Below are 15978 nucleotides of genomic sequence, written 5' to 3'. Positions count from 1 at the left end.
ACCGCTGTAATGAAGCTGATATTTATTATTTGGCATGTTTTGTGGAAAAACAAGTGCAAAAGAGGGACGTGCTTGTTTATTTGATATTTGCTTACTTTAATACTTTGATTCTTAAATTAAATTAGATGTATTATTAAAGTGTTAACACATACAGTGCGATGGGAATAGCTGCGCATTTGTGAATGACATGCAAAAAGCAAATTGTTTTTCTGAATTCTCAGTTGTTCATTAATTTAAACGCACATAAAAGCATAACAATTAACAATTTTGAATTTTACGTCCTACTTGGATTTTTAGAATTGAACTAATTTGTTTGCATTAAATGTTTTGAGTTATTTAAAATCCCTTGAGTTATTTAAAACCCCTTTTCTGCACTTGTTTGAACTCCTCCTTGGACGCAAGTTGTCTACAGCCTTCATTTTGTACGGGGATTGCAATTTACAGCCACATTCACACGTTTGAACCCACAAGGAGGTGTTTTGTTTGAGGCCGAAATGTTTGGCTGGACTTTAATTTTAATACATTTGTAAATCACTCAGTGTTGCTTTTTAGTAAAAAGACCACCAGAGGGCATTGTTTAGCTACAAAAGAGACGCTTGCAATCTGAAACTACTAGCTACTTGAAGGCACAGCATCCTACTGAGGATGTTCAGTTACAAGGTGTCATCCTTTGTTTTTATTCTGTCTGCAATCAGAGAGTATTCATCTGCATTGTAGTATAGGGTGTGTAATTACATGATTCTTTTTGTCCCACATATACTGTGTGCATGAGGGGAAATAATACAGAACATGCAGGAAATTGTTGACTCCCTGATAAGCAGTGCATGAGTCTAACAATTAATTGTTAGTTGCTTTGGAGGGTGACTCGTCGTTCACAGCTGAAAAGACCACAACAGAGCATCCTGCATCACTAGCGTCACCTGGTGGTTACAGTGCATAAATGCGTCCACGCGTTCGGCGTTGGCTTGCAGGAGGCAGTGTATCCATATCAATGAGATGAACTCAGATTCCTCCTTGCAGCTGCAGCCTTGAAACTCGCAGGTTGCTGCTGAGCATGTGTGTGTGTGTGTGTGTGTGTGTGCATCTTATCTAGCTGCAACATCCATCCTCCTGTAATAAGCAGAAAGAGCAGCTGTGTAGTCTCTCCTCCCACACCAACCTACCTTGATACATGGAGCAGAGGTTCGTGGGGTCGCTCTGTCCTTGAGAGCTTTGGATGCTCTGAAGGACAGCATCGCGAGATAAAGACGGCTCAATTATTTGCCCGTGTGTGTGTGTGTGTTTTGAGTTTTTCCTTTTGTCACATCTCATCATGCATTCGTCGCACAAAATGTACTCGGACGGAAAGGATGAAGATGAACGGCTTTATAAAAACGACATGAAAAACACATCCTGTACAAAACACACTGGTATAAAAAGTGAGACCTTGTTTGCCAGCAACATGCACAATTAGTTTTCAGAGGTAATTGCAGGTCCTCCGTTGAAAGAAATAAAATAAAATACTGAAGTGTTGGAGTGGATTTGGAGGGCAACAGCAGACTGAGTGTAAAAGGAGATTATCAATCAGCAGGTCCCTGCTGTATTAATCTTAGTGAAGATCATCCAATCAGACCGTTGAATGTTAAACGATAGCTGATTTCATGACGTGCGTATGCTGATATCTCAAGTATCAAGCATTTGTTAAACTGTTTCAGGGTAGTTTGTTTTGTTATCTTGGGACACCAGATGGATGGTGTTCGTTACATAAGAATGAAGTCACCAGTTTACTACTTCTTCTACTCTCTCTACTTTTATTTCTAAATGATGTTGCGGTGAACCTCACCCATCTGGCACTGCAATCAAGTTAAAACAAACACAGGGGTATCTAGGACAGCTGTTTGACCTAGATCCGATTAAACTATACCTGCAGTTGTTTCGTGTCTTTCTTTTCTTCGATTGCTACAGAGTTTTGCCCGTGCATCACGAGGTTTGAGGAGGACACTGGACATTGTGTCTGCCCTGTGTTGTCGCCCGTCAAAGGTCAAATGTTCTGAGAATCACAGACAATATCGAGCTTGAAAAGCTGCAATGTCCGTGTGGAGTTAAAGCAGAAATGGGAACAAGATAGCTGTGTGCAGGTATGCAGGTTTTCTTTTTGTGTCCAAAGAATCGGTGGATATGTCAGAGATGTTTGTACACCCCTGCCACCTGCGACCTTCAAAACAAATCACCTCGAGAGTGGCATATTGAATACAGGTGTTTATGCATTAAAAACTGCCATATGTCCTTCAGACCTACCCTTCGTCTGTGCCTGAGAGAAAATAACTATTGTGTGGAGATAAAATAGAACCATTCTGTTCACAAACCAGGGGAATGTGTGTCTTCTGCTTCATTTGGATGAAAGTCAGAACTCTTGTTTCCCGTCTAGACCCAGACGTGAGGAAGCGTCCTGGATAAGAGGTGAAACACCTTCAAGAACCGAAACAAAAGCCACAAATCCACTCATTTGGTTTACCATGACTTGGATGACTGAGAGTCTACACAGACGTCTAGACTCAAGGTGTTGGCCAAGGAGTACATCATCACACGGCTGCTCCTTGAAGAGGTCCATGCCGGCTGCTGGCAGGAGGAGGTCTCTGTCCGGTAAATCTGCGCCCGAGTCTTAAACAGGCCGAAGCGAGCCGCGAGGAAAAAGAAGTCCCGCCGGAAGGTACGGGTGAAGAAGGCGTACAGGAAGGGGTTGGCGCACGAGTTGATGGGGTAGAACAGGACCAGGAGGACTTTAGATTCTGACACGGTGATGAGGGGGATCTTGAGCGCGGCCGAGATGGCAAAGAAGGAGATCGGAGCCATGCAGATGAAGTCGGTGAAGATGAGCACGGCCATGCGCTGAGCCACGCGGGTGTCGGCGTGGGCCGGCACCGAAGAAGGATTGCGGAAGGTCAAGTAGATGCTGAGGTAGCAGCCACACACGCAGAAGAAGGCCAGGATGTTGAGGAGGAGCAGAGATACAACGTAGACCTGGGACACCAGAGTCTCCACATCCATGGGCAAGCAGATGCTCACCTGCACAAACAGACACAAAAACAGGGTACGCATAATGCACTTCATTTCCACTTCATAACCTCGGCTAAAAGTCTTCCTGCTAAGAAGTTAAAACCCGACTAAACATGTTGCATAGTCCTTGTGTGACGTTTTAAGGTGCATACCCTGTTACTGCAACTTTATAAACCTTTGCTTCATCAATTTCTCAGTGTTTGTTGTCACTTTTTAGTTTAGTTCAGTTAGATTTTATTCATATATGTCAAATGCAATCCAAATAGTTTCAAGGCGTTGTACAGAACCCACAGTATGAAACCCAGAGCTTTCAGTTTCTGTATATCCTACACGTCTTTTGGCCATTTTTGAAACAATAATGCCCCAAATTTGGAGGTTCCAGCTTCCCAGTCGTGAGAATTTGCTGCTTTGCCTCATCTTCATAGACAAGACAGGACATTTGATTATGATAACTGGAATTATAATAAAGGGGATTATCATTTTATCGACATTTCCTTTTGTGTTTTATGGATCAAACAATCAGTTGTTTGATTCAGTGTGTAATTAACGGATTAATCATGAATGCAAACATTAGTTGCATATTTCCTTGTATATTTTGAAACTTAATTAAATTTTATTCTCCATTTTGCATCCCAGTCTACAAGGACCTGAGCAAATTCTGAAAAGGAACATGCAGGAAAGCAAACTGCAAGGATTCAACAGAGAACTGAAACACCCACTTTGCTGTAGCTGCTGACCCCGACCGTGGGCAGAAATGCGGCCAGCGCGGCGAAGATCCAGCCAGCCGTCATGATGAGGCAGGCATGCCTCAGGCGGAGTTTGCGGTCTAGGCGCAGGGCGTGTGTGATGGTGTGCCAGCGCTCCACTGTGATCGCTGTTAACGTGAACACCGACAGCTCGCTGGCGAACACCTGCCCGTGACACACAGACGTGTTCATTTACTGTTCAAACATGCTGTAATGCTGTAATGTGATGTAAGCCGTGAAACTCGTAGCACACACACGCACCGTGAAGAAGCCCGCGGCCTTGCAGCCCAAGCCCTCCTGCCAGTCAATGGAGTGGTTGTAGTACTTGCCACGATATAGCATGTCTACGGTTGCTATGACCGCCAGGTAGATGCCCATGCAGAGGTCGGCAAAGGCCAAGTGGCACATGAGGAAACGGGGAACGGTAAGCTTGGATCTGCTGCCTGACAATGGAAGGAAGAAAAGTGCATTCGTTTACTGAAGTAAAAGGGAAACAAGTTGAAAAAGTTGAAAGTTGAAAATGAAAAATGGTGTAAGAAGCACATTTACTACTACTCCTACTACAGTATGACTGAAATAAACTGTGGAAGAAGAAGTAATTAATCCCATATCATACTTAACAATACAAGGACAACCACTGTGTTCCCCAGCAGCGCCAGGATAGAGATGATCCAGATGAGGACCCGTAAGGGGACGGCGGACATGATGTCCTCACACGGGTTAAACTCGTCCGGCACCGGGCTGCAGGTGATGGAGGTGGAGCAGTGAGCCCTGTAGAAGTAGGGCTCATTCTTCGCCTCAGGTATAGCACACAGGTTGTGGTTGATCCTCGATCTAAAACACACACGAGTACGGTACTTGTGAACAACGTATGTATTTGTTTATTTTTCAGGTAAAACACGAGCTGTAAAAGTCAAGCAGGAGATGTGTACTTGTTTCTCTGCATCTTATCGAAGGCGCAGCAGTGAGACGAGTACGTCAGGTTGGCCTGGTGCAGTTTGGTAAAGAACCAAGGAGGAGGGAGTTTCTTCAGGTTCTTGGCTGACTCTGCGATCAGCCTCTTGAGTCCCCCGAGGATGGAGTCCGGCAGAGAGCTGAGGGCCGTTTGGGAGATGTCCCTGTAGGAGCAAGGAGAAACACAGGAGCGATTTTAATTGAAGTATTCCTTTTATTTTTTATCTTCTCTGTTCGCTATATAGATTTGACCTCAGATCAGTTTATAAAAACTTATTTCTCACAGGACAAACTGATGCCAGAAAAATAAATAAATAAATGCAGGATAAAAAATGAAGATGAGCCTCTGTTTGATTGCCAAGTGATTGCAGGGAGCGAAGACAAAAACATCACAGCAATGAAAAATAACAACACATGTCTGATTCCTAGGTGTCTGGTGTTTAGAAATAACCAGGTTCCTCGCTCCAGGTAAATTGATTTGACTTCACTCTGTGTATTTTCTATAAGGTTTTATTTAGCCTCCCCACATTTATTCTGGGTTTCTCCTACATCGTCCCAAGTCAAGTAATGATGAGGAGGGTGAATCATGTGGGCATGAGTTACTGCGAGATGTCATGCTTACAGCACTTCCAACTCACTGGAACCCACGAAGGCGTTGGGACTGATGTGAGTAAGCTGCCGGTTGCCTTTCAGAAACCTGAGGGAGAAAGAAAGACAGCGAGTTGTTTAGATTTACTTTTTTTTTCCTTCAAATCTTCAGTTTGTAATTGTGTCTCTGCCCGTGACTCACAGTCTTTGCATCTTTGTGCCGTTGAAGGCGTCACTTGCCACCTCCTTGATGCCGTTTCTGGTGAGCCATCTGTCATTAGAAAGAGACGCCAAGTTACAGTCATGCGGCTCCAACGCGCAGCATTTCCAGCAGCAAACTTGTCTGAACTCTCGGCGCTAATTTTAGCGCTTGCACTTCTTTTGTTCTCTTTCACCGAAGCGACAGAAATACCCAGGATTTCAGTCAAACACATTAAGAAATTAGTAAATGGCTCCCTTTCAGCAGATAAACACAGAACCTGTGAGACACATTCAGACTTTTACAAGTAAAAATTAATAAATTAATATGGTTGCCGTGAAGTTTTTTGCTGAGAGTTACGGTAAATGAGATTGATGCCACTCTGAAGCTACAGCTAGCAGTTAGCTCATCTTAGCACAACAACTGCAGCTAGTGTAGCTTTGTCAACATCCTTTTTTTATTATTATTTTAATTAACCCCTAAAAGTCACCCATTAACACACTGTATTGTTGTTGTGAGTGTAAAAATGTTATTTTTTACACTTTGGTTTTTTAAAACATAAACCAAGTTAGGCTAACCTACTGTTAGCTATAGCATAGCTATACACAAAAGTAAAATTGAAGGATATACAGCGAGTCTAGCTTAGTCCACAACTTAGAAAAACCTCATTAATTGACAAGTAAAACAACACACAACAACTTTTTGCTTTCTGGATTTTTGTACACATTAAACAGATATTTACTGATGCAATTCAGACGTGCTAAGCTAAGCTAACCTGCTGCTAGCTATAGTAAAGTAGTAGCATCTGTTAGTTTTACGTCAAATGTTATCATATCGTGGGATATATTATACAATTTGATTATTATTACTGAATGTTGTAGGCTGTGTTTTAATGTTGCAGCTGGAAGAAATCTTTTAAAATAAAAAATAAAAATATTAATCTCACTATCAGAAAAAAAGTGTACAAAATTTTAATTGAGCAGAAATAAAGAATAAAAAGCTGTGTAAAATAGGCTATTATTATATTCCAGTAGTGGAAAAGCAGCTCAGTTTTTACTTTTCTTTTACCGTATCTAGTCCCGTATTAAATGTGTTGTATGAAAGGCACACACTGTGATACATTCTTATTTTTCTTCTGTGATCTTTAATAAGAACGTTTCTGAACATTTTGATAAATAGTGAATGTGTTTACATCTTAGTGCCTCCAGCAGTTGATATCTATAACAGGAAATGTCTCTTCTGTTAAACTGATGAAATCTTCAGTAATAATATGTGTTTAAAACGTTTTCAGTAACGTGGGTTTTTGAGTAATCAGCAGCTATTACTGCCAGGTAAAATTGCCCAAGTTAAAATGGCACACAAAAGGAAAGCACAGTACTCAAGTAAATGTTTTCGATCACTCTCTAACGCTTAATTTTTTATTATTTACATAAGAAAAGCAATTCATGTCATCTTTAAATTTGCCTGGGCGCAATTCAGCACGTCATTTTAAGCAGGAATCAATATCTGTGGCTTAAAAGGGAAGGAAAATAAAAGCCGATCGACACAAGCGAGAGTGTTTCTGCAGAATTTCAGAAAAAAAAAGGAGAGAAGTAGGAGAAAGTACACTCAGTGAAGAGGGCAGAGAGCATTTCAGGAAACATTCATCACCGTGCATGAAATGCCCACTCAGATGTGTGTGAGGGTGGCGGTGTATTTCTGAAAAAAGAAAAAAGAAAGAGCTGAAGCCCTTACATCTTCTTGATGGTTTTAGTGCAGAGGCCTCTGAAGGCATTGGAGGGGACTTTCTTTATGTCGCTGTTCTCCTGCAGGTGACTGAGCGTCGAAAGACCAAAAACACACAATAAATAAGAAATACTGAGGAGAAAATAGGAGATTTTTCAAATGGAAAAATTACAGTATGTATGTTTTAGGTGCACAAAAGTATGAACATGTGTATGAATGCATGCTAAACTCATCCTAGAAGGTAGACAGTTGAATATTTGGTTCTGTTAGCACTACTCATTGTATAGCTTGTGGCTGCAGTGTTGTATACTCTATATGTTGATGTGATTTCTTCTGGTTGTATTTCTGCAGAAGCATACACAGTAGCAGTGTGTGGGTGCGAATCTCTGCGTGTGTTTCTAGTTCGTTTAGACTTACAGCTGAAATTCATTGTAGGTGGAGTGGACCTGGGAAAAGTTGGGAAAGATTTTCAGCCCGGTGTAGGAGATGGTCCTGTGGTGGGAGAAATGAAGCCCCAAGTGTTATTACGTATCACTTATTCACACACTCAGACACACAGAGTCACAGTTTTACACATGCAGTGCAGCTTTCATTGTATTAACAGAGATAAAACAAAATTAAGACATTCAGTATCTCTAAAATGTTTCCCGGCCTATAAAACATTAATTGTTATTATATACAAGCTTTCAGTTTGAAAAGATTACCCAAACCCATTGTGCATTGGTTTAAGCTAAGCAGTAAAAATAGTTTGTTAAAGCTAACCTATGCAGATGTTTAGCAGGATAAAGTATATCATATTCAGGATTCTAATATGAGCCGAGGCTGAGGAGAATATTAGACACTTCGCACGTATTTGCTGACACATTTAAATTTAACCAGGGCCACCAAATTCGTTTTCTTGGTACAATCAATAAGAAATCCCTCCAATTCTGATATACTAAGACATTTCACTTGCAACCATAAATGTCGACCTCATGGCGGCTCGACAGAAAATCTTTGAGAGCAGCACCAAGTCTGTAATAATCCTCAGGAAACCATGAATGTCTGCTCAATTCATGGTTTCCACTTGCGTTGATTAAAGGCTATGTTTTTGCAAAGATTTAGAAGAGACACCAAAGAGATCAAGTCATATTTTAAAGCAGCTTTTAGATTTATTTCTGCATTGGACTTCTTTTGTACCTATACCGCCGTCGTCCATATTTATCACCCATCAAAATAATCAGCTAGAATGTTTTTGGGATTTAAATGAGAGTTTTTTACTGAACGTCCAAGAATAATAACTTTTAAATTTCATCTTAAACAAATTACCACCTGCAACAACAGTTTTGGTTTCTCATGCTACAGTGCCCTTGTTTGAAAGTAAAAAAAGTAATAAAACTGATGTGTTTATGTGTCCCACTTTACATAAATTGGGACAAATGCAACCGTTATGATACCGTCTGTTAGGGACTTTAGTTTGCTACCCCTTACACTGAAAGTGTCCCATATCTGAAATTTATGTCTATCCACCATTCCAGATAGTTTATCCTCTGTATTAAGTGTGACACTTGATTTCTTCTTCCAGGGGAGCCAAGCTAATTAAAAAATGATGTCTCTGGCCATTCAGAAGTAGGCCTGTCACCCATGGCCCATATTTGAAAAACCCAAACTGAGAAGTATATGTGTCCGGTGCACTTTGACCGAGTACTCACAAAAACCTTAGCTTCACGATGTTTCTGAAGGCATCAGAGTGGATGAAATGCAGGTTTTTTGACTTTGTTATGGTTCTGAAAGAAGCACAGTCAACAGTGGACTCATTAGTATAAACCTCTGGTCTTGCAGCGTCCTTATGCCCTTATCCTGCTGGTTATACTTACATCTCAACGAGTTCAGGGAGATCAGAGAAGGCCGAAGCTCCGATCATTTCTAAAGCAACGTTTTCCGATATTAGGCTAAGGGAAACACAAGACACACAATATATTTAAACATTGGGACATTTCACATATTTTGTCTCCACCACGCCGGCCCAGCTCGCTTCACAGCTATTTGGGCGATCTTATTGTTTTGCGGGTCTTCTCGTTCCATTTTAAAGACTAAACACACGAGCATGTTGGATAAAATACTCCGCATGTAGTGGCTCTTGGGAATCCACATACTCACATGTAAGTGAGACGAGGGAGGCCGGCAAAGGCAAGCTCGCCGATGCTCTGCAGTTCGTCATTCTGCAATATGTTCCTAAAGTTGGAAGCAGTGGAGAGAAGACAAAAAAGAAAAAAAAAAGGCTTTAAATGTCGGTACAGATATCGAAACAGATATTTCTTTTTGTTAATTTCATTAGAGCTTACAGTCTCCTGAGGTGCTGCAGGCTGGTGAGGGCACCCTTGGGAATCACTCTGATCTGCGTCTGCTTGACATCGCTGTGGATGCAGAAACATCAACACATCAACACGTTTGTAGTGGACAGGAGGCTAATTACTCACATTTTCTTTTCATACAGGAAACAACCTGTGTCTGTTGTGTATAGAAACTGCACAACACACCAAGCTAATTGCATCTGCCTGTTGTAGATCTCTTCTGAAATGGCCATCAGCTGCTGCATACTTGTGAATATCCCCACTGTTCCTGAGCCTTGACCTTCGAGCAGAACAGAACGGATGAGAACACACGCGTCACCGCCTGGGAGTTCGCCGTACATTTGTTGGGAATAGTGGCTGCTACTCTGCTACAAAGCATGTCTATGACCTGAGAGTATGCATAGCTAAGCTGTCCTAGTGCACGCTAAGGTGCATGTTCCCGCAAACGCTTCAGGTGAATGCAATCTTTATGCCGGCCCTCTCCTTTCTCTTCGAGGCCTTGAGATTCCTTCCAGATGCGTAGACAACCAAAACATCATGTGTTCGCGCGGCAAACAACTTCAGCTCCGTGCCACTGTGTCAAGAACTAAAGGTCTGAAAGCTCTCACTCGGCCTTGAAATGTAACGCGCAAGTCTGGCAGAGGTTTAGGTGACAAGTCGGATGCCTTGACATGCGCTCATTTGTCTATATGCTACACACGACGCCTCCGTCAGCCTCTGCTCATCCAAAGGTAACTCCATCAAGGCGTAAGGACTATACCTGTTTCTAGTCTTTGTGCTGGGTAAGCTAACTGCAGGCAGTAGCTTCATATTTAGTGCCACACAAGAATATTATAAATCTTCTCTTGTCACAAAAGCAAATATGTGAATATTTGTCTTTAACTTTAAAGAGAGAGTTACTGTTTTTTACCATCGGGACCTTATTTCTGGCATAAAATACGTCATTTGGAGTCGTTCGGATGATATTTAGATCTGCGTATATCCATATAGTGGGAGTGAATGGGGCACCGAAACGCAGCCTCTAAATAACGCATTATCTGCCGCGAAACTCGTTCATTTCACCAATATTTTGTTATGATACGCTAGTGCTACTCCCTGTTGAGTCCGGAGTTACCTGTTATCATCATCCAGGGTCTGTAGATTGACCTACTAACCTCTGACCTGGATGACGTCATCTCTGAGCGCTGTGTTTACCTGTAATTTGCTACTGCTAGTTTTTTGCAACGTGGTTGAACATTTTTCTGATTCTGAGGTACGTCCTTAACGTTTTGAGCCAGAGTATACGGATGAGGAGCTCGTTGAAAGGAGGATGCGGAGGCAGAGAGGGGAACAGCTGGCCAAAGAACAACAAACCGCTGCACGTCCGCAAATAGATAACAGGCAACTCCGGACTCAACGGGGAATAGCACTAGCGTATCGTAACAAAATATTGGTGAAATGAACAAGTTTTACGGCAGATAATGCATTATTTAGAGGCTGCGTTTTGGTGCCCCATTCACTCCCACTATATGGATATATGCGGATCTAAATATCATCTGAACGACTCCAAATGACACCAAAGTTATATGGGTGAGTAAACAATCGTATTTTATGCCAGAAATTAGGTCCAGGTTGTAAAAAATGGAAAGTCCCCTTTAAAATAGGATGTCATATTTTGGCAGGGCGTTGCTGTGTAATTGTCACTGCTTAGGGACTTTCCTGATGTTCTCCTGTTTATGAGACTCATTTGCATTTATTTCGCAGAGGCAATTTACGAACAGTAGTGTTATGACACGATGCATGAAACAACAACCGGCCACGAAAACCGTTTGCTTCACGTCGCCTGTGTCTGGACCAAAAAGTTGGGTAGACTCCAGCCAACGGCCAGCTGGCACATAGGCACTTCGTCTACATAAAAAAAGGTAATAACTGTTCATACCAGCAGGTGGCAGTAGTCTGCATTCGTGACTCAGAATTAAAAACGAGAGGCGCTACTATTAGCTGGGATCAAAGCGCTGATTCAACGAACTGAATCTGAAAAGCAGCCGTCAGGGCTCCAACTAGTGGCAACGGTGTGGAGCACGACACAAGAACTATTGTTCGCCTCGCGGCTCAACAAATGGCAAATGGCCGCCACGTGCAACGCAGCATGTGTGTTCACAAATGCAACGAAGGAGAATACTGTAACCTGGAGTTTTTGTTCAGAAACAAAACTCACAAGAAGACTCTGTCGGGCATCTTCAACCTGAGGATACCGCATGGCCAACAGTAATAGTAGTAATATGCCGAGGATGCATAAACACGCATGCTTGACGTGCATTCCCCGAGTTAATGAATGTTTAATAAAACCAAAAGTTCAGCGCAAATGTCATCCATGGGGAGATAAAGGAGGATTAGAGAGGAAAGTAAATGATTATGCATGCAACACGAGACGAGATTATTAGTTGTAAACACTGAATGTCCCCTGAACCTGCATCGCTGTAAGATGTCCAATGGAAGGTGGCATTTCAATAACAGTGTGGCTTATAGTTCACATTTCACACATCAAAGCCCACTTGCTCCTCATCATATTCAGACTACGACACCTGTACATATTCTGTAGCTGGAAAGCGAGCGTACTAAAGTCTGAAAAATAACCCCCGAACGGCATCACAAGGCCTGTAAGAGTTTGAGAGATGTGAGCGTTTCACACAGAGAGAGAGATGAAGGCGTGCCGAATTAAATTATTGAACGCCTGGGATCAAGAGTTTTTGGAGCTTGGCTTGGGAGAAAAAGTCAGCATATCTCAGGCTTTTCTGCTTCAGTCTTGACCTTTCTCTGTCCCCCAAAATGGATGCATACTGTAGAATTTTATATATATATATGTAAAAAAATGCAGCAATCTTACAGCGAATACAGGAAAATAGCTGCTAGCTGCACAATATACACTTCATTTCGGGGCAGATGAAGGATGGTGCTGTCAAGAAATTACCTTTAATACCACGAAGTAACTTGATACTACACTAGCCTTCTAGGAATTCGTTTCTACACCTTCGAAGGCTGCGGTCGCACGCTACACATGATTGCTTTGGGTGTTTGTGTGTACTCACAGGCACTGGGTGTTGCTGGAGATGTTGGAGGGAATCGCCGTGGCCCCGGGTCCCACGGGGAAGCAGGTTTGTCTGGCCGAAACGGTCTCCCGTTCAGGTCTAGAGCCCAGCTCAAAGCCGGGGGCCGAGGCCGCTTCCATCTTTATCGTCACAATCTTCAGCATTATCACCGTCAGTACCGTCATCATCTTCAGTCCGTCCGGGTCCAAACTCAAATCCAAATTGTTGTATTTTCACTTTTCAAGTCCTCTTTTGTGTCTTTTGATCTTTGATTTTTGCCTCCCCTCCCCCTGCTGCTGCTGTGTTTACATGCGGACAGGCCTTCCACCGGAGCCCACACGCCACGGGTGACGAGAGAGGACATGTGAGGCGTTTTCTGCCGGGCAGTGGTGAATGTTTGGGGCGTGTATGAGGATGGAGGAGGTCTCTCTGCTTGGGTTTGTGTGTGTGTGTGTGTTTACTGTGTAGAAAACCCCCCCAGCACACCATACAGTAGATCCTGATAGGATGCTGTGATTTAAAAAAAAACACCTTCTCCACTTTACCAGTTTGAGGGCTCCATAGTTTTTATGTTAAATTTCTTTTTATGGTTTAACTATTTTCCAATTAAGTCTTTTCAGATTAAGAGTAAATAACAGACGGTAGGAAATATTATCCCTTTTAGCTTCAAGTCAACAACCGAAGACAAAAAAAAACAAGTTTGGAGAGCGTGCAGGTGTGAATCTGTTTTGTCTTCTGTCTCATATTTGTGTCCAATGATGAGCACAGTTGGATAACAATGGACATAATATTCCTTTCTACTCCGCTCATCACACACCGCCAGGACATGTCGCCACCTTGCAAGGACACTGCGTACTCACGTGCACACGCACGCACACACACACACAAGCCTCTGCAGCAAACTGTTTTTGAGATTTTCTTCTTTTAAAATGTTTAGCTTCTCCTCTCCGTATGTGTGTGTTGTTGCCTCTCTCTTGTGCTGATACATAACTGAGTGTGTGTGTGTTGTGGGAACTTCATGTGGAGGAACGGCGCTCTTTGTGATTTATTCCGAGGCGGGGAAGAAGAATGCAGCCTTGAGCTCCTGACACGACCACGCACACACACACACACACAGATACACTCTCCCACAGCTGCTTGCGCGAAAAAAGAAATCGAAGGAAGATGAGACCGACTGGGTCCAACAAATGCAGATGGAGGAGTGGAGGGTGAAGAGCCGAGGAAGAGGAGGATCCCTGGCATGCATGCGTGTGTTGCCGATTGTCCTACACCTGTGCGAAGGAGGACGATAAAACATTGCTCTTTGAAAAGCTGAATGCATGAAATTAAAAAGTCAATAAACCTTTATTGTGGCAAATATTTTGATAGTAAAACGCGGGTGTAACAAATTTCAGGGTGTGAGAGAGTGGTGTGTGAAAGCCTCTTATTTTGTGCCCCTCATGATGCTGCAACTATAAAATCTCCTGCAGGCCATAAAGCATTTTGCAAGTCATAAGCAAGTGTAGCAGGCCGTACTTGATGGAAGAAAACGTGGCGAGCAGTTTTAATTCAACTGATCGGGCCGCCATGTTTGGGCTGCGACGCAACAAGCATTTGGTCGGGCGTTAGCCGGGAGTCGGTGGCCCTAGCTTAGCTTTTTTTCGTGTGTAGATAGATACACATACTATATATGGACAAAATATATATGGACAACGTGTTCCCACTTCCTCGCATTGGCCCAGAGACACTCTGGTGTCTGCCCAGAGTCTGCATAGTACGGTCCGAGAGTGGACCCTCGCGGAGCCCATGGCGGAGTCTGCGATATCGATGACCCGGCCACGCTTCCTCCAGACTCACTCATGTTTTCATTTCGTTTATCCAAAAAATAGACACTTGAACATGCATCAACGTTATATTAACTACCTAAAATGACAGAAACATCCTTGAAAAAAACCTATTTGACGTGTATTCTAGTGTTTTAGTTTGGCCCAAGTCCCATCCACTAACATGGAGGGGGTGGAGCTTATGACCTATACTGCAGCCAGCCACCAGGGGGAGCTCTACTTGCTTTGGCTTCACTTCTGAGGAGCACTTTCGCTGTCCATCTTTATACAGCCTATGCATAATTAATCCACAGAAGGTACATATCAGCTGGCAACTGACTGTAGTCTTTGTGGTTTCTCAATTTATTCATGCAAATATGATTTTATAGAATAAAAAAGTCTTATATATCCAGAAATACCTCTGTTTGTCTAAAGGCAAAGTGATTGAGAAAGGTCCTCAGCTGTCATTGTCACGCTGTCACTCATGATTCCACGCCCCTCTCATTTTAGGCCACGTCTCCCATCATGCACCGACTCAAGGCCAAAAGAAAAACTGAAAAAATACAAAATGAAAGTGAAAAAAAAAGTAAGTAGTAATAACTCAAATATCAAAATATAAATGAAAGTGAAAAATTGAACATAAGCAATTTATTCAAAAGAATTCCCGAAATGAATAAAAATTATCTTTAAACTGAAATACCCAACGCTTCCTTTGAGTCTGAGTACAATGTTATGTTTTTCAAAGTTCAAATATAAAATTTCGAGTTTTTAATTTAAAAAACTTTAAAACAGATTAATGACATTTTTGGCCCAGATTTGGCTCCACACCCTCTGCCACCCTGCAGATTTCTGATGCAGAAACCTGCACCCAGTCATACATTAGCATCATTTCTCAATAGGTTTCTTGCAGTCGTCATGATATGGAATCACTACACTGAAGAAGCCTGGTTTTAAATACATTTATTTAAAGCAATTATAACTTTTTGGGGTAAAACGAAAATGGCATCAGGTGCTCTATTTCCATCACCCACGTTTCACTTACGTCTGCAGATCTACACTCGACAATGTCAGATCTTTTCCATTTTCAATCTCCATTTCAAAAGGAATTAAAGCTTTTTCTCACGTGTGCAGTCATAGCTGTTCACCAAGATCTGTTAACAATCTTGAATATCAACAATTGGCACATCTACGCTAACAAAACTGACTAAAACACGCTAATTGTACTCCTGGTAGCGGGACTTTTTGCATCCTGAAAAATCATGCCAAACGTTACATATCAGCTTGTTAAGATCATCTTGCGTGTTAACAACCGACAACTAGAACTACTGGCAACGAAGGCCGACTGTGATGTAGCCTTGCGTTGTCTAGGAAGCTAGGAAGAGCTACAAGCCATCTCCTGAATCCTGCTGATAAGTTGTTCTACAGTTTACTAATCCTAGATGATCACCAGTTAAAAGAAAACCATGTCACACAGAATCTTTAGCTATTTCCAGTGCACGGGTTTGCCTTCAGTCTGATTGGACGTGT

General features: G+C 42.4%; 1 protein-coding gene across 1 annotated transcript; it reads right to left on the bottom strand.

Moving 5' to 3' along the window:
* Positions 1 to 1321: 1321 nt before the first annotated feature.
* On the bottom strand, positions 1322 to 12837 carry fshr (follicle stimulating hormone receptor; the record flags this gene model as incomplete). The annotated part of the gene is made up of 14 exons (XM_084567728.1): positions 1322 to 3045; positions 3756 to 3947; positions 4044 to 4225; positions 4399 to 4616; positions 4715 to 4900; positions 5359 to 5433; positions 5527 to 5595; positions 7258 to 7338; positions 7666 to 7740; positions 8940 to 9014; positions 9105 to 9179; positions 9388 to 9462; positions 9573 to 9644; positions 12650 to 12837. The coding sequence occupies 14 exons, from the start codon at positions 12835 to 12837 to the stop codon at positions 2491 to 2493; spliced, it is 2118 nt and encodes a 705-aa protein (XP_084423854.1). The 3' UTR covers positions 1322 to 2490.
* Positions 12838 to 15978: the final 3141 nt, after the last annotated feature.

Source organism: Chelon labrosus (assembly GCF_963514085.1).
Source record: "Chelon labrosus genome assembly, chromosome: 19".
Lineage (NCBI taxonomy): Eukaryota > Metazoa > Chordata > Actinopteri > Mugiliformes > Mugilidae > Chelon > Chelon labrosus.
This window is presented reverse-complemented; position numbering and strand designations above follow the sequence as displayed.